Raw genomic sequence first — 19,531 nt, 5'->3', positions numbered from 1 at the left:
AAATGTCAGATATTGAAATGATTTACCATTTGGAATAAATAAATGTATTTGAATACATAAATGAAACTAAAACACACACACACACAAAATTCTGCAAGTGAATTAGGCATCACAACACTAATGTACAATATAAAAAGTGTGATTTTAAGATTTGCTAAAAATTGCATTTACAGTGTTACATAATTTATTAAAATGAACTTTGAGTGTAATTTAATTTTTACATTTACATTACCTTTCCTAAAACAATCAAATGTAGGCTCACTTGCCAGCAAAATTCGCCGCAAGGACACGCTTGCCATCAAACTTGGTAACAGGCCCAGCAAGAAGGAGCTAGAAGAGAAGAACATTCTCCCACGGACCTCAGAGACAGAGCGTCAGGAGCTACGACAGCAGATCGGCTCTAAACTAGTGAGGTACATTAAATCATGCTGTTCTGTACTGCTAGTATGTTTTGGACACTAACATTGTCAATTTATGGTAATCAATACTGTTAGTCAAAAGTTTGGATACACCTGACAGAATTTTTGTTTCTGATAATCTTGAGTGTTTTGAGAAGTATGAATTGGGCCTGTTTTTTCCTTTACAAAACAGTCTAAATATTCATCAATAGTCTTTCTGGTTTCTCCCAGACTGATTCTTGTTTTCGTTTTCCCATAGACGGCTGAGCCAAAGGCCCACCACAGAAGAGCTTGAACAGCGAAATATTCTAAAACGTATGTCTCCTCTGTCACAATCTCATTTACACAGTCTGTAGACAGTTGCTTTGTTCGGGATGCCCAGGGCATTTAATGTTTATTCTTGCTTATTGCTGCCTCTGATGTTGCAGAGACATTCATTGAGTCACAGACGTCGCTGTGCATCTCAGTCCCTGTGTCGTTCTGCCTTTTCTCTTGCCTTGGTTTTATGTGATATAATTGATGAAGCTAGGAATGTGATGAAGGAGCTCTCTTCTAACAAGCTGTAAGCTATATGCCAACAAACAGGGAGGTGTAAACAATTCATCAGAGTTGCTTAAAGCTCACTGCTTACCTAAGATATAATTGATATTAGCAGCCCCTTAAAGGGCTTGAATGTCCCAAATCTAAAATTATAATATACAGTATAAACAAGTTGTTGTTATTATTGTTTTCTGAAGTAAAAGTGAGGTTTATTATTAAATAAGACAGTGATAATTGAAGATATCATAAGAGTATAGTGTCAATTTGAATTGTTAGGCCGTCTTATAAATAGAAAAATAAAAGAAGGTATACCAGTAATTGTTTTGGAAATCTCATAATATCACAACAACTTATAAATCAAGAGGATGGAGTATGGAGGAGTCTTCAAGCAATCCTCTTGGTCCCATGGCAAATTCAGTGTTTGGCCAATGTTACACAATTAAGTTTTGAACTCATCACTGACCATGCTTTGATTCTAGACAGCCATTTAATGTTATGTTATGCTGGATTTCACTGTACTCTGATCACTTACTTACAAGAAAGACTCAAAATCAGCATTGACATTCACATATCAGTTAGTATTGAGTGACCTTGGTTGTGGTAAAGTCTTATTCTCAGTTTTGCAATAATTGTCAAATGATGTATTTAAATTTCAGAGCAAGTATCAGTCATTGAATAGGATAGAAACTGTCAAAGGTCTTTCTTGTGTCCCTATAGAGAAAAATGAGGAAGAAGAACAAGAGGCCAAGCAGGAGATTAAAAGAAGACTATCCCGAAAGGTACAACCTTCTGCAGTCTGATAGACAGTCAGGTTGTTGAATCTGTGAGAAATATATGAAAAAAAGAACAACTTAAGAAAAAAAAAACCTGCTATGGTAAATCATAATTATTACAAAGTCACAATTATGACATACATAATGAGATAAAAAGACAAAATTATGACAGACTAAATCTAAATTGTGATAGGAAGTCATAATTCTAAAATAATTATGACAAAAAATTCCTGTCATGATTGGCTTAGTATCTCATAATTTTGACTTCTTATGTCATAATTGTGATTTCCCGAAGCATGAATTTTTTTTTTTCTTACATGGCAGAGATGAGCTTCCATAGAAGTTAGACATGTCATATATTGAAACATTACAAGTATAAGTTTACATTTATTTCAAATAACTCCTAACCTGTTACTTTTGCATAATTCTGCAAGATGTTATGAATCATCATGAATCAGTATCATCACTGTGACATCACCTTGTGGAAAATAGGGGACTGTGGGGCATTGGGCCATCTGCTGGCCTTACAAGGAAGTAAAATAAAAATTAGACCAGTAGCTCAATACATCACTTTAACACAGACTAATTGACATTTTGATGATGTAGTTGTACTTGAATTTATTATTTAATATTTTAAGATGTTCCTCTGCTATTGTGAAATTAGATTAAAGAGTTAATTTGGTTGTGTCTGCAACCCACTCGCTAACTCCAGATTACAATGTGGGAGGTGTTGTGGGGAGTATAAAAGAGTTTTATATTCCTGACGTGTTGTAAGAGTGGTGGCTGGAAGTCTGACCATTTTAATTATAGCCACCTTATTTAGTTTGCTGCTAATGCCCTATATTATGGAGAGAAATAGGACAGAGGATGTAATCAGTCAGATAGACCAGATCTATAAAATGGTTCAATAGTCAGTTACAGAGATTTTCTCAAAATTGACCTGTTCTAGCTGAAACCGCAATAATGGACAGTGCTTTTCAGACAAATGACTGCAGGTGTAGAAACCATCTCTAAATATTTCCACTTGTAAAGTCAGTCACATCCAACCTGCTTCATTCTCAAAGAAGAAATTTAGTTTGACACATTCATTGTTTCACTCACATAAGGTATTACTTAGACTAGAAGGAACATGCTTAACTTCTATTAAAGGTGACTGCACACACATTAAAAGGTGACTCGAGGAATTGCTCTGTGTCTGTAGCTCAGCGTCCGGCCCACGGTTGCAGAACTGGTGGCACGTAGAATTTTGCGGTTCAATGAATATGTGGAGGTCACAGAAGCAAAAGACTATGATCGCCGTGCTGACAAGCCCTGGACCAGGTTAACCCCTGCAGACAAAGTAAGGCACTCTTCTCTTACTGTTGCTTTACAGTGTGCGTGCTGTGCTATATAGAATTCTGAACACACACCTCAGATACCACTTATGCACATAAACCATGCCAATTGTTGATCAAGTTTAATAAATAGTAGGATTTTTTTTTTCATTTTAAATAACAATGGTTCAGAGGATTAAAAATATCTTTATAGTATAAAAAGATTAAACCGCTCTAAAACACAGCTAAATTAATACTGTTTCTTTTTTTCTTTTTTCTTTTACTTTTAACTTATCTAACTATTTAATTATATATATATATATATATATATATATATATACACACACATCTTTTTGGAATGAATATTTTAATTCTATTTTTAAAGACTAAGGGAATCTCAAACTAATTCAATTTATCACTTATGTAGATTAAGACCTTCTAGATCATTTTAGATATTTCAGAGCACAAATGCTTTAATGGTTGTCCCAAAATGGGAGTAATTCACCCTCACATCATTCTAAACCTGTTACCTGCTGCTATTTCTTGTTGAACACAGGAAGTTATATGGATTTATAGTTTTTGGGACATTTTCGTTCTTTTTGGCACTTTGTGAATAATGACATTTTCATTCTATACAACCATTCCTTTACGATTTATAATTAATAAACAGGATAAACACATTCGTTGCCTATCTATATTGTTATATACCCTTGGGGCCATCAGCTGCATACATATCAACTATGCATATAATTAAGTTCCTGTCTTGTATAATTTAGAGAACAGTAAATCTGGATAGTGTGATCAACAATGGAAGAGTTGCCTTTTGTATGGTCACAGATGCCACCTACTGGGCATGTGACTGGTGCATTAAAATGTGATAATTAACAAAAATTCAAATACTTTTGTTGTCAGTAGTTCATGATAATGAATGTAATTTAATGAACATAAAACATTATATTAACATATAATTAAGTATAATGCACTTCAAAAATAAATCTGAAATAAATGCTTTTCTTTTGAACTTACTATTCATCAAAGACAATTTAAAATAAAACAAGTTATTTTAAATTGTAGTAATATTTCACAATATTTTGATCAAATAAATGTAGCCTTTGTGAGCATAAGAGACTTCTTTAAGAAACATTAAAAGTCTTACCGATCCTAAACTTTTAAATGGTAGTGTATTAAAAAACTTTTCATTTTGCATTGTTTCATAAAGTATTTCATTGTACAAACTTTCAGTTGTCATTGTCACTTTCTTTTTTCTTTTTACAGGCTGCTATACGTAAAGAACTTAATGAATTTAAAAGCAAAGAAATGGAAGTCCATGAAGAAAGCAAACAGTTTACCAGGTATGTTTGTGTACTAGCAGCCTGATCAAAGGAAGATGAACTGAAAACATTGTGAGAGACGGCTAAAGCATTGAATAGACATTACAGAACGTCTGGACAAGGCAATATGGCCAAAAAAATATCACAATCAAATTTTTCATATCTGTCAATATCGATAATCATCACGATAAATGTCAAATCTTTATTTCTTTCAAGTTTAGAGGCAGATTTTTGCTCCTAAGTGAAAGTTGTAGAAACCAGACCATTAACTGTGGTTTTAAACTAGTCTTTATTCTCAGAACATGACAAAAACTTCACGTTTTACCCAGCCCTATGTGAAATATAGCAAAATTCACACGATGAGAGGTGGTGCCTCCATAGCACTATGATTGGCTGATTATCTGTTTATCATCACAGCAAACTGCTGGAAATGGATAGACAAAGTGCAATTACTTTGCATCTCTTATAAATTAGACGTCTGTCAGTATGTATCTGGCAGGGCTCTTTATTCATCAAGTGCCGTGTTAATAGGCTTGCTGGTGATAAGAAAGATCCCATCAGCTGCTCTTTCCACTGCCTCGTTTCCTCTAAATATTGCTCAGATCTGTTCTGCGTCCCGTCTGCTGGAATCGCGTCTGCTCTCTCCATTTTGTGGCAGGTTTCATCGGCCCTGAGGCGGTGCCTGGTGGTGGGGGTGCTGGACGGCCGCTAACTCCAGGCTCTCTCTTCCTGTCTCTTCGCCATGCTTCCTGCTGGGAGGCTAACAGACTGGCTCCCTGCGGCAGCCGGCTCTTCTCTGCCGTCGGCTGCACTTTGGTTCTTGCTTTCAGCCACTAGAGGGCTACAGCGCAGCTAAAGATGGACCTGGAATGCCATTGCGATCTGAAACGGATAGAGAGGGACCTTCAAACAAGATGCAGCAATGCAATGGTTCTGACACGTTTTTCCATATCTGTAATGGTTTTGCACACACTAAGGACAAGACTTGCACTCTTTTAATTTAAAGTGTCCCTGATATTCTCTCAAGGTTGAGCACAGCAGTGTAAATCATTGAAGCGCGTTCAGTGACTCATCAGTGGCTTGCTTTGTTGCTGCATGCATCTCTGAGGATTTTTTTTGTTTTGTTTTGTATATATTACATATTTCTTGCAGCATTCATGCAGAGTCCAGTAATATCGATGAATATCCATGCATGTGAAAAAACATTTTATGACTCATGTATCTGGTTCAATGTATATTACATGGATATTCAGGTCCATTTGGGCATCATGATGTCCAGGTTTATTACTGCCATTATTCCTCTGTATCCAGATTAATACGTCCTCAATATAATGTATGTAATCAGATTTATGTTGTGCCTTGACAGTGTTGTTTTGTTTTGTTTTCTCCAAAAAAGTCTGATTACTTGATATATGTGGTCATGTTGTAACATATCTGTAACTGCTGTTCAGGAAGAGACTAGCATCATATGTTCGTGACATAATTCATGTTTATTTACCTTGTATTTTAGTTTCCCCCTAACATTATCACGGGTTTCCCAAACTTTCAGCTAGCATCTTGTTGATTTGGCTTTTAGGTTGTACATAAATTTGGTGGATTTTATTGAGTACAGTCGTGTCGACCGGATACAAGATGTGGCAAGCAATATAATGTAGTGAAACGGTAGTTTTAACTCAAATTGGAAAGGGCTTGTAGTCCATTATTTTAGTTCATTATACAATGTGTCTGTATTGCATTATTGCACATTTTGGTGCTCTATATATTATATGATTGTATGTCACAGGCAGAATTTGCTGGACACTCAAGTTGTTGTTGTTGTTTTTTTCATGTAGTTAGAAATTGGGGAAACTTAAATTATTTTAAATCAGTTGTACAGTCCGTGTATGATATATGTGAATACATCCAGTATATTGCAGTATATTGGCTTGATTTCTTTCTCAGAGAAACACATTTAAAGAGGGGTGAAAACATTAACTTGTATTTATCATTCTGTATGTTTTATTTAGTTATTTAGGTTATCAAGCTCTCAGATTTACATGAGAAATCACCTTAATCACCACTGGACAATTTTAAATCACATTTATACAGGATTCATCGCTATTTAATGAAAAAAGCCGTTAAGATGTCTTTTATTAAATGGATTAGTATAGATTAGTATATATATTTGAGTTTCATACTTCCACACTGTATACTGAGAGATCTATTCCTATTTAAACTGTCTATATATTCTTTGTTTTAAAGCAATTACATAAAAAAAAAATATATATATATATATATAAACAAAAAATTAAAATAATTGTACATGCCAGTAAAACAAAGCAGGAGAATTAGTAAGTGTAGTTAGAGAGCATAAATAATACTGTAGCGCTTTTGTACGAATTTTATCATTCATATTGTATGATTTAGAAACAATTACTAGACATTTTATGCTGTAGATGCTGAGAAGTTATGATCATACAATTTATTCTATATAGAGTTGTGCTCAAAATTATTCATACCCTTGGTAAATATGATCAAAAAAGGCTGTGAAAATTAATCTGTAGCATCAATCCTTTAGATATTTTATTTTAAAAATGGACTAAAATCTAACCTTTCATTGGAGAATAAGAATTTAAAATGGGAGAGAAATGTCATTATGAAATGTTTCTCTCTAATACACATTGGTCACAATTAATCATACCCTTTTATCCAATACTTTTTGCAACCTCCTTTTGAAGGGAACAGCTCCGAGTCTTCACCTATAATGCCTGAAGAGTTTAGAGAACATCTGACAGATCAGAGATCAGAGACATTCCTTCATCCAGAATCTCTCCAGACCCTTCAGATTCCCAGCTGCATGATGGTGCTTCTCCTCTTCAGTTCACCACACTCATTTAGGGTTCAGCTCAGTTAACTGGGTTGGCCAGGGCAGAAGCTTGGTTTTGTTCTCAGTGACCCATTTTTGTTTTGATTTTGATGTTTGTTTGTGGATCATTGTCCTGTTGGAAGATCCAACCATGGCCCATTATAAGATTTCTAGCATGGACAGTCAGTTTTTAATTTTTTATCCATTGGTATTTTATAGAAATCATTATGCCATCTATCTGAACAAGATATCCAAGATCTCCGGCAGAATAATAGGCCCACAACATTAAAGATACAGCAGTATATTTCATTGTACACATTTTTTTTTTTTATCCCTGTGCGCACCAAACCCATCTTGAGTGTTTGATGCTAAAAAGCTACTTTTTTTTAGTTTCATCTAACCATTGAACCCAGTCCCGTTTAAAGTTCCAGTCGTGTCTAGCAAATAAATATGCTGGAGTTTGTTTTTGGATGAGAGCTATTTCTTTTCTAGTTTTTTCTTAGAATTTCTTAGAATTTTCTGCAGTTCTCCAGCTGTGATCCTTGGAGTCTTTGGCCACTCACTGCATTAGGACGATATAGACACATGTCCTCTTACTGTATTAGAGAAAAATATTTATTTCATAATGTGATTTTCCCCCACTTTCACTTTTTCAGATTTTTTTTTTTAATGAAAGATCAAGTGGATAAACAATGCAGATTTATTTTCACAGCCGCCTTTGATCATATTTACCAAGGGTATGAATAATTTTGAGCACAACTGCACCTCTACAAGCTAAAAGGCAAACTAGATATTTTTGGATGTGAAGATCAATTGTAAGCTACTTTTATTGTAGGTGTACTGGGATACAAATAAATCCATTTTAATGCATCTATACAGTAGATGCCTACAGTAAGTTGACATTATCCTGCAGTGGCCAGATTGTTATTAAAGACATTTATATTAAGTCAAAATGATTGTATTAACATGTCATTATTGTAAATAATCAATCAAGTGCTTGCTATTGTTGTAAAGGATGCTGTCCAGGAAATCTTTGTGCGTAAGAAAACTGAACGTGTCGGCTGTGCTCTTGAACTGTTTTCCCAGTGACGCACAGTCATGTATTGTATCATTCTGGCATCGTCTTAATATTGACATGTGTGTTTGCACTCTATCTGTGAGTCTGTAGTGATCAATCTACAAGTCATCCAGAAGCCTTCTTTGATTCTGTGGCACATATTAGATGTACAGTAAATGACATACACATGCAGAGCAAATAATGTTGGCAGATCACACCTTTCATATCAAGCCCTTTTAGACATAACCACTGCTGTCGTCACAGGCGCCAAGTGCACTCCATTTGATTTCATGCTTCCTTTAACTTGTTTTCTTCTCCAGTTGCTTGTGTCTCTAATCAGGTGGTACTGGCATCTGTTCTCACATATTTAATCATAGATATGTATGTACTCATACAGAATTAAATTTAAACCTTCGTGATATTATATTGAATTACAGCATGACAGATAGACTTTCAAAGTTAATTGTCCATAAATGACTATGGAGCAAAATTACCTTTAATCTATAAGCACATTTAGGCACTAGCACACATGACAAGCTGACTTAAGACTTAGCAAGCATGTGACAGCTCTTTCTTTGCTCAAATGAATGGCTTTTCCACTGGAAATTATGATTTGAAATTTTACCATTAGAGATGTTGGGAATGGCTTTATGGTTGACTGAATGTAGCAATAGTCACATCCGTAGACGCATGCTGTCAAGGTTAGTGCCAGCCACTGAAGGACATGAAATGTTTACTCGATGACCTTTTTGTGTGGCCAGTCCAGGTGTTATTTTCTCAGAGCGATGATATGTTTGAAAGAAGAGCTCAAGCTGGTAGTGTAGGAGGGTAATGAGTGACTGAAAGGGTTGTTTGTTACTGCTTCATCTGACCATCTGCTCAACTGCAGCGTTTTTATACATAATTCTTTCTGTAGCATCTTTCTAGAACCTTCTGGACTCCTCAACAGCTTAATTCAGCATTATCCTTCAGTTTAAAATAAAAATAGCTGGTGAGCTTCAGCATGAGCACAGCCGGTGATCTGCTGTGCCAGTATGTTATTCTTGATCCTGACACTGCAGAAATTACTCTGTTGTAAGAATAACTCAAACTGTGTAGCCAGCTGGCGAGGATTAGCCCTGCTATGCTAGTGGCAACCGCTGACTGCCACGCTCAAACGCTGCAAATCTCTTATCAGTGAAGTCATGGTGATGTGAAATTTCCTCTGCAGTGATTTATTGGACAAACATTGGAAAAATCCACTCCTTTTTATGCATTTTTTCCTTTAAATGAGCTATATGCCACAGCAGATCGAAGCAGCTTTTCCATACTTTTTAATTTCATGTTAATGTAAATGGATCCGATTTCATGTTGAATTAAAGGGGTCATATGACGTTGCTAAAAAGAACATTATGTTGTGTATTTGGTGTAATGCAATGTGTTTATGCGGTTTAAGGTTTAAAAAACACATTATTTTCCACATAATGTACATTATGGGGGAAGTCTTGGCCTAATGGTTAGAGACTCGGACTCGTAACCCAAAGGTTGCGGGTTCGAGTCTTGTACCGGCAGGGATTGTAGGTGGGGGGAGTGAATGTACAGCTGATGTATTTCCTCAGCGACCAGCACGGATCAGCGGATATTGTCCTCTTTTGGAAGGCTAAACAAAGTAGTTTCGCTTTCACAAGGAAACACACAGCATCTTCACGACATGGTGCCGGCGGCAGCAACAATACTACAGCAAGAATAAAAGTTATGCCTTCTTTCTTTGCGTGAACATTTGCGCGGCGTTATGCAAATCTTCCCACATCGTGACGTAGACATGTGGGGGCGTGTTTAAACGAGCCGTTTTAGGTAGGCGTGGACAAGTCTTAACTTTTATATAGAATATCTCTTTTGATTTGAGACTTAGTCTTTGCAACTTTACAGATCTTCTTTATGCACCAAGAGCTTGTAACACTCCAAAGAGAAAGGAAAAATTTTAATCGCATCATATGACCCCTTTAAGTAAATTGCTTATTAGACCAACCTTAAATTCTCCTGGCTATAGTAGAGGCTTTCAGCATTTACAAACTTAAACCCCCGTCCCTAAGACTCAGCCAACCCAGAGACTCCCAAAATAAAGATAACTGATTTTAATAGTAACTTCCATTATATAACACAGGTTGTTAACAAGTATTCTTTTCTTTTTTTTTATTTTTATAAATAAATAGATTAAATAAAAAATGAATAAATAAAAAAAAAAACACAAAAAAGTATGCTTACCCAGGCTGCATTTATTTTAATATGTAATAATATTTTACTTCAAGGGTCTTCAACCGGGGGTCCGCAGCGGTTTTGCAGGCGGTCTGCCAATTAAAGTTTGATCACAAATCATTTTTTGTTAAAAAAAGGTAGGTAAAACACATCACACAAAATAATTTTTTAAATATAAGCACCCTGAAACGAAAGCAAGAGCACCCTCAGTTGATACTGTAATGATGATATAATATTATTGGCGATTGGCGAAACAGATTTAGCAAACGCTCCGTTGCGTTTTTGAGTTTGAGGCTGGAGAACGTGAAACGTTCCTATTAACAGCTTGTTTTTGCAGCGATGACAAATGTAGGCAATAACAGACATGTTTGTTGAGCTCTTGAACGCAATGGCCAATCAGAGGCGTTTAGGTTAGAAACGCGCCGAAGTTTTTGTTTAATGTTCAGTGCTGAATTTATGCTAGCTCTGGCCATTGTCAATCCTCTCTCATTAACAAACAACGACATGATGTAAGTAAGAGGTCCATTATGCAGTGTAAACAACTTTATTGATTATAAAAATGCATTGATAATGGAACGTTGTAAGATCGCGAACTGACATGAGTGACAGCTTTTTAGTGACTAAAGTGAGCGGTCTTTCGCACTTTCGAGGCTATAGCTATAATCCGTTGAATAAAAGTATTGTTTTTCCTGCTGCTAAGAGGACCGACGGCCAATTACATGCTGCAGAGTTTTGGAAGTGACATCTAAGTTATATATAAGTCGTGATTCACTTTGAAGCTGCGATTGACATGATAATAGCACGGCCTAAAAATGGCATGTCAAAATCTATCTATCTATCTGTCTATCTATCTATCTATCATATATAAGTCGTGATTCACTTTGAAGCTGCGATTGACATGATAATAGCACGGCCTAAAAATGGCATGTCAAAATCTATCTATCTATCTATCTATCTATCTATCTATCTATCTATCTGTCTATCATCTATCTATCTATCTATCCCATTCCAGTTATTTGTAAAAGTAATGGCTTGTACATAATCTTAAATGTCTCACTGTACATTGCTATACACATTACAACTGCACTTTATTAGAAAACCCTCACTAGTTTCCGATACTCAGTGATTTGATTCTTCTCCATCTCACAGTAAAATAAAAAAGTTATAACAATTCAAGTAAATGTTGATTTGTCCATCTGACAGTAAAATTAAAATGTGAATTTTTAATAAACTTGTAGCTAAATTTCAGGTAAATATCCATATGACTAGTAAAATTAAAAAGTATGACTGCAAATCTATTAAAATAATTTACAACAACCACAAACAACTAAAGAACTGTGATTATTATCTCAACATGTTGTTTGTTATGATGCATACATCTCAATTTTGACAACAAAAAGTAATATGCAGGCACATGCAACAACAATAATGTGCATAGTTCTGATCTACTCTCTTAATATACATATACAATTTATTCATGATCATAATATGGTTACTTTCTATTGGGGTGCAACGGTTCAACTTACGGTTCAGTTTGTATCACGGTTTTAGAGTCACTCTTTCGGTACGGTTCGGTATGTGCTATGTTTAGGGAAAAAACTATATTGTCAAATAAAAATTATAATTGTATTAACTACAAGCAACAGCACAAATAAATACAATAAAGCAAAGATACAAATAAAATAAACAGTGCTTTTCAGGTTTATTAGGTAGGTCTAACAGTTTTTAGGTACAGAAATTTAATAAAGTAATCAAATGTAAAATAACACTGCATATTTGACTGTATAAATTAAATATTAATCCTTATTAAAGTTACAAAAGTTATTCAATCAAGAGCAGTGAGTGATTTCCATGTTGTTGCTGTTTGATTAACATTAAGAAAGTGCTGTCACTTTAAGAGAACGCACTGATCCAGTGCACTGATACTGTATGTTCAGCCGACTATGTCTGCTAGGATACTCACCAAGACGGACATTTTGACATAATTTTTGAGTGAATTTGTCCATTCAAACACAATACTTCACAGAGAGCTTAATATTTGCGCGCAAGTTCGCGTCTTCTGGCTCTTTAATATTTAAACTGGCCAGGCTTAAATGAGTTTAGTTTAAGCACAGATAGCAACGTGTGCTGTTCAGGTCTCACCTGCGTTATCAACACGTGATGACGGCATAAATGACTACGGAAGTCCTAAGAGGCCATGGATTATTAATATTTTTTCATTCTTGTTTTGTCGTGATAACAATTATCTTGTGATCTCGACATGTTATTTTCTCGTGATCACGACATAACAAAAGTTGTTTTCTCGTGATCACAACTTAATTATCTCGTTATATCGACATAACGAAAGTTGTTTTCTCGTGATCACAACTTAATTATCTCGTTATATCGACATAACGAAAGTTGTTTTCTCGTGATCACAACTTAATTATCTCGTTATATCGACATAACGAAAGTTGTTTTCTCGTGATCACAACTTAATTATCTCGTTATATCGACATAACGAAAGTTGTTTTCTCGTGATCACAACTTAATTATCTCGTTATATCGACATAACGAAAGTTGTTTTCTCGTGATCACGACTTAATTTTCTCGTGATCTCGACATAACAAAAGTTGTTCTCTAAGTTACAAAACTGCGCCAACAGGTGGCACTTAGACCTGAATATAACTGACGGGGTGTTGTATACTGTATTAACCACTTTACTGTACACGTTTGGGACAGAATAAGGACCTTCTTCATGATTGCTATAATTTGTGCAGTATTGATCATTACTGACATTTAATTAGGCTAATTCATAAAGCAACACCGCAAACACAGGCGGAGCGCCTTCAGAAGGATGCAGAGAACTATTCTAAAATCTTTTAGAGCTGCTTAGATTCAACTCACTTTATTTTCCTTTGATTTGAAATAAAATTATATAGAATTTTTAATTTTTAGTAGTCATAGAGGATATGCTGTGATTGATATCATGTGCGTTACAAGCTTGGGATGCTGTTTGAAATATAGGCTACACTTTACATATATAAATCACATTTCTTATCAATATACATTTAATGATTAACAAAAAACAAGGAAAAGATGCACATTACACATATGTTGAAGCGTTTATAGCGATCATGAAGAAGGTCCTTATTCTGTCCCAAATGTGTACAGTAAAGTGGTTATACAGTATACAACACCCCATCAGTTATATTCAGGTCTAAGTGCCACCTGTTGGCGCAGTTTTGTAACTTAGAGAACAACTTTTATGTCGAGATCACGAAAAAATTAAGTTGTGATCACGAGAAAACAACTTTCGTTATGTCGAGATCAAGAGATAATAACTTATGTCGAGATCACGAGATAATTAAGTTGTGATCACGAGAAAACAACTTTCGTTATGTCGTGATCACGAGAAAATAACTTGTGTCGAGATCACAAGATAATGAAGTCGTTATCACAACAAAACAAGAAAGAAAAAAAATGATTGGCCTCTTTATGACTTCCGTAAATGACAGTTATTCCAACATGCACCCCTACTTTCTATTAATATCGAAGACTATATGCTTAATATGTAGCTCTGCTTGACACATTTTGTATTGGGGGTCCCTGCTCCATGTCTATATTGCTCCTTGCCCTGAAAAATGCTGATGACCTCTGAACATTTTTTTTTTTTTCCATACATTTTAAAATTTAATTTATTCCCATGATGGCAAAACTGAATTTTCAGCAGCCATTACTCCAGTCTTCAGTGTCACATGATCCTTCAGAAATCATTCTAATATGCGGATTTGTTGCTCAAGAAACAGTTCTTATCAATGTTGAAAACAGTTGTGCTGCTTATTTACTTTTTGTGGAAGGCTATGATACTTTTTTTCTTTATTTTTTTAAGTTGTTTGATTAATAGAAATTTCAAAAGAACAATTTATTTGAAACATCTTGTAACATTATGAAATACTTTTCTGTCACTTTTGATCAACTGAATGGGTCCTAGCTGAATAAAAGTATCAATTTCTTAAAGTTTGTAATTATTAAAATAATTAATAATAATAATAATAATACTACAATCAATGCATTTGTGAAAGGGTATCAAACTTTATTATCTTCAAAGACACTTGTGGTTCAAAAATCTATACAAAATACCACAAAAAAGAAGCATAAAAAAAAGAGAAAACATTGACTGGTTCACAAACGAGGATTCAAAGAGCACCCACAACCCAATGTGTCCATGGTCTCTATATTTGATCTCCCAGCACTGAATGAACAAAAAAACATCCTGCTTTTAGGACTGAGTCAAAACAGCCCTAAGCATCCTCAGGTTTGTCTGCTGGTGGACCACACGGCTGCAGCATCTTCTCCATCAGGTTAAAGCGGACCCGAGCCTTGCTCTCGTTCTCAGTGACAGCGAAGTAATTGAGAAGGTCGAAATGGCCCATGTAGGAGCAGTATGAGTCTCTGTGCTGGTTAACCAGCCATTCCCATTTGCTGGTGTCTGCGTGGCCTGTGCCGATGTACTTCGACTGCAGATGCTCCAGCTGACTGTGGATGTTGTAACGGTCTGTCATCTTCAACTATGTGCGTTTCTGACAAAAAGAAAGAAAAACAATAACTTAAAGCCCTTGTGAGGTATAAAAATAGATTAATTGAGATTATTCAACACATCAGATCTGCCATTTCACTAAAGATGTAGTTGATGCACTTTTTAAATATTAAATGTGTGTGTACACACAAAATGTTAAAGTGTGGTTTGGAATAATGACACTAGACTGTTTAAGGAGGAGAAATATTTAAAGTACAGTAAGATAGCTTACATCACGAACAGTTACTCGGAAAGTCGAAAAGCAAAACAGTTCATTAGTCTTGTCATAAAGAAAAACAATAAAATAAAAGCAAACCATCAGCTTGTACTACGTTGTGTACATTGAGTATATTTACTATTACTAGTTAAGCTAATTAAGATGAACGGGTAACATTCTTTCAAATCAATTATCTCTTCAAACGACGATACTGTAAGTTAATTGATTATTGTTTAAAATATTATTAGTGTATTACCTAAAGTAAAATGCGAGGAAAGTAAATGATTGATTGATTGATCCCTTTAACAGTACTCCGTGTTGTTAGCTTAGTGGCTGTGCTGTGCGTGAAAACAGGCTGCAAACGGAGCGGAAGGAGTTACTCTGAAATCTGTCAGTGTGGAAAACATTGGCGCAGACAAGAGTTCCGCTCGGATGAACCGCAGGCGTGGTAAGTCCTGATCACTCTGAAGGGGTTTAGTTTTGTGCTATCGACTGGCTGATTATCCACCTTATTACACGGCTACATGAACATGGAATATTGATTGAAGTTTAAATTGCATTATCTTACTTCACTATCGTAAAGACACAAATGGTAGTTGTAACCATTTTAGTCAAGATAGCCAATGAGCTACTATAATTTAACTTGATATGAAAAGACCTCAGAGTAATACAAGAAACATGAAAGTAGCACAGGATGTTTCAATGAACAACAGTAAAATATACCGTTTATGGCCTTAGTATTTTCCCCATAGGGATTTGAAGACGTTTCTATTAAAAGAGTTACAAGGCATGAACCAAAGCAACTAGCTACAAGGTGAATCTAAACATTACAAACTTTGATTTCAAGCAAAAACATCTTTGAAAATTGGACAAAAAGACAAAGGGATATTGCCTAGATTACATAATTTGCAGTGCTTTTATGGAAGTAGACAGGCACTACAGCATGCTTATGGCACAATTACTTGTTTCGATTCTCTGGTTGGTGGAGTTTTTTTTGCAGAATAATGGGTAATGCAGTTTTAAACCGTGATTTTTAAACATGATTATTTAAAAAAAATAAAATAAAAAATGTAAACAATTCTGGCTAATGGCTTCAACAAAAGCCATCATTTAACAACCTTGTAGCTCACAAGAAGTCTGTCTTTAAAGGTTTAAATGTTATCGTTAAAAATAAACCTTAAAAAAATGTATAAAAAAAAACACTCATTGCAGCAAGTCAGAATCAAGTGTTCCAGAACATAAAAATGGTTATAATCACTTTTCGAGTAATAAAAAGATTTACTTACATTGAGAAAAAAAAAAGGCTTTACTTCCAGTTACGTTCATTGAGGTGAGATTATGTTGGTCACATCACACAGATGTTCTGGTGGCAAGGAGATACTTTTAAAAAGCAGATCTCATGAAGATCATTAAGAACCTTGAAACCTTTCATTTATTTCAAAAATGGGTGTGAGACATAACAAATGGAATCAGACACTGGGTTTCATTTTGTCTCATTAATGCAATTTAAAGGAAATGACATGAGTAATCTCACTTCTACCACCCAATCGGTCACTCGTGTAAATGTAATGTCTGACAGGAAACATTAGGGATGTATTGTGCATCAGTAAACAGTCAAAAAAATACATATTCCCAATGAAAACATGAACATCAATGCAATGAATGTGTGCTATCAGGGATATTTGTGCTTACTCATATAAACGGTACAACCATGTGTGTCATCCACTATGAAAACACTAGAGCTCTGTGTTTCAGTGTTTCATTACTGTGATCAAGCTGATCACAGTAATGATTTTCTCTTTGAATCACCATTATATTGTGTGACATTATTAGAAAGGAGAGATGAGAGCAGAGGCTTGTAAGAGCACTTGTCCTTTAATAGTAATAGTGTCAGTGGCATCCGTGGATATGTGATAGCTGAGAACCGCACAATAAAAATAGTCATTATTGGCTCAAAGTCAACAGTTTTTCTTTTGTCCTCACAATGACATATGGTAGGGGGTGTGAAAATCACCAGTCTTTAGCTTTCTGACAGCCTCATTAATTTTAGCAGCACAGCGCACCACGTTTGGAGAGGAAAAGACTTGAACTGAAAAAAAAGAACTGAGAAAGGATGCAGGATGCAGACAACCTGATCTCATGAGAAAACAGGACAAATTTTTTGGGATGAGTTGGTGGTGAGTTTGTACAATCTGAGTTGTATGAAAATTGATTTTTTTTAAAAAGAACACTAAGCATGAATGTCCACCCCTAAGATGAATAAAAGCGTCCAAATGAATGTGAATTTGCCACTAATTTGCCAAGACGTCAAATAGTTATGTATTGCCATGAGAATGTGTTGCTTCTGAATAGGTCTCAACAGGTTCACCCAAAAATGACATTTCTGTCATCATTTACTCACCCTCATGTTGTTCCGAACCATTATGACTTACTTTCTTTTGCGGAACACAGAATATATTTTGAGACCCCATTGACTTTTACTATATAGGCAAAACAGTGGAAACACAGCATGAGGGTGATTAAATGATGACAGATTTTTCATTTTGGAGTGAACTATGCTTTTAATTGTTGCCATTATTACTTACATTTTAAATTTGTAGTGGAGAGGAAAGCGCAATGCTAGGACTTTATTTTCTTTTAATTAAGCAACCAGTTATTTAAGTCAAACCTGACTTGAAGGCAGTCAATTCTTTAGTTTTATTTAAGCATTGACTGTATTACTACTCAAATTTGGGGACACAAGGGCAGTCAGTCTATTAAAATGTTTCAGACAAAGGAACAGAGGCGTTCTTCATTCGGAGTTATAAAACAACTTTGTGTGTAAGCTCTTTCACACTCTGAGCCATTTTAGAATTAATTAGATTACATTCAGTCGACTAAATTACTACAGCCACAATTTTTATTACCTCAAGTTTCATTTACTCTCCAGGGCACTTTTTTTCCCTCTGCAGTCTATAGAATCCATGTCAAACTTTAATTATGTTGTATTCAGCATAGCTAGAGGGAGCGATGAAAAGAGTAGATGAGCCGACGTAAAGCTCTGGTTCCTTCACATGGAACAATCAACTAAAATGTTCTTGGTTTCATGTTATGGATTCCATCTTCTTGATTAGGTTTAATCTCGCATTGCTGAAAAAATCCTGCACCCTAAGGCCACAGTTAAATGTGAACTGCAATGATGACCTGAATGACTGCCACCCCCCTCTTGCCTGCTCTCCACCGCTCTGCTGTTTCTTATGCCTTCGAGCAGTCCTGAACATACTAGCTCTCTGTTCCTTAATTTCCCCGGGGTGTTGCAGCAAGACTGCATGTGGGGGGAAACTCTGCTACAAAATGACTGAAATGGCAGCTCAAAGGCCATGATTATTTGATTTCACAGTATTACAGAACCAAATTATTGGCCCCTTACAGCTGGCATGGGTCTCAAACTAGATAAGAGATCCTTATAATAACTGAAAACAGCTGCAGTAGTCTTATATTTGGTCTTTTCTTAGAGGACTCTCTTACTAATAAGAGCCCTAGTAAGTGATATGTTCATTCAAAGAGATTTTGATCTGCGAAGGGAAATTTTTCCTATTGAAATGACTGGATTTTGGCACCATATAGAAACTTTCACATTTACAATTAGGCTCTATCAAAATGCATCATTATGCCCCTTTTTACATTATGTAATATAAGTCTCTGGTGTCCCCAAGAATGTGTCTGTGAAGTTTCAGCTCAAAATACCCCACAGATCATTTATAGAATATCATTTTGAAAATGCCTATTTTGAGTGGAAGCAGAAACACGCTCTTTTTCGGGCCTGTCTCTTTAAATGCAAATGAGCTGCTGCTCCCCGCCCCCTTTTCCAGAATAGAGCTGCGCCATTACAACTCGTACCTGCTAAAAAACATCTGTTTTGGTTCTGATTATCATGTTTATCACACTGAAATCATGCGTTTTAAACCATATGAGTTTAAACTTCTGATATACAGTTTTCTGAGAGCACACATCCGAAGCACACTGACAGAAAGCGGCTGTCACAGCATGTGAGTACTAAACTAAGTTCTCATTCACACACAAGTTTACGTTAAAAACACACACGAGTTACAAAAAAACAGTCGGTTATGTCTGTGAAGGTAAACAGCTGGGAAATAAATCGCATTTTTATTTTAGATCTGTGGCAGCAGCAATATACATTAAATAAATCAATAAATCCACTGCTCTGTTGTCTCCTCTGAGGCTGGGACTCTAAATAGTGTTCTGTGCTCGTCTGTGCAGACAA

General features: G+C 35.5%; 2 protein-coding genes across 5 annotated transcripts in view; one reads left to right on the top strand and one right to left on the bottom strand.

Annotated features, from left to right (window-relative positions):
* Window positions 1-5,692, top strand: part of LOC107676579 (phosphatase and actin regulator 2-like) — a 34,678-nt gene extending 28,986 nt beyond the window's left edge. For all 4 annotated transcript variants that reach the window (XM_016471151.1, XM_016471152.1, XM_016471153.1 and 1 more), the window contains 6 exons: window positions 257-413; window positions 658-713; window positions 1,656-1,717; window positions 2,913-3,050; window positions 4,300-4,376; window positions 5,014-5,692. In XM_016471151.1, coding sequence (XP_016326637.1) covers window positions 257-413; window positions 658-713; window positions 1,656-1,717; window positions 2,913-3,050; window positions 4,300-4,376; window positions 5,014-5,029 — 506 coding nt within the window. In that variant the 3' untranslated portion in view covers window positions 5,030-5,692. The remainder of the gene's footprint in view (window positions 1-256; window positions 414-657; window positions 714-1,655; window positions 1,718-2,912; window positions 3,051-4,299; window positions 4,377-5,013) is intronic.
* Window positions 5,693-14,546: 8,854 nt separating this feature from the next.
* On the bottom strand, window positions 14,547-15,726 carry LOC107676566 (splicing factor 3B subunit 5). Its single transcript, XM_016471137.1, has 2 exons — window positions 15,524-15,726; window positions 14,547-15,054 (listed from the first exon to the last, which is right to left on the bottom strand). Exon 2 carries the CDS (start codon window positions 15,034-15,036, stop codon window positions 14,776-14,778), a length of 261 nt encoding a protein of 86 aa, XP_016326623.1. The 5' UTR covers window positions 15,037-15,054; window positions 15,524-15,726; the 3' UTR covers window positions 14,547-14,775.
* Window positions 15,727-19,531: the final 3,805 nt, after the last annotated feature.

Source organism: Sinocyclocheilus anshuiensis, unplaced genomic scaffold (assembly GCF_001515605.1).
Source record: "Sinocyclocheilus anshuiensis isolate Anshui unplaced genomic scaffold, SAMN03320099.WGS_v1.1 scaffold204, whole genome shotgun sequence".
In the NCBI taxonomy this organism is placed as follows: domain Eukaryota; kingdom Metazoa; phylum Chordata; class Actinopteri; order Cypriniformes; family Cyprinidae; genus Sinocyclocheilus; species Sinocyclocheilus anshuiensis.
Note: the sequence above shows the minus strand (reverse complement) of the source record. Positions and strands in the feature narration are given on the sequence as shown.

What these genes read in the sequence shown, in the direction of transcription:
- LOC107676566 (XM_016471137.1), bottom strand. Translation starts at nt 15,036, where the DNA reads ATGACAGACCGTTACAACATCCACAGTCAGCTGGAGCATCTGCAGTCG.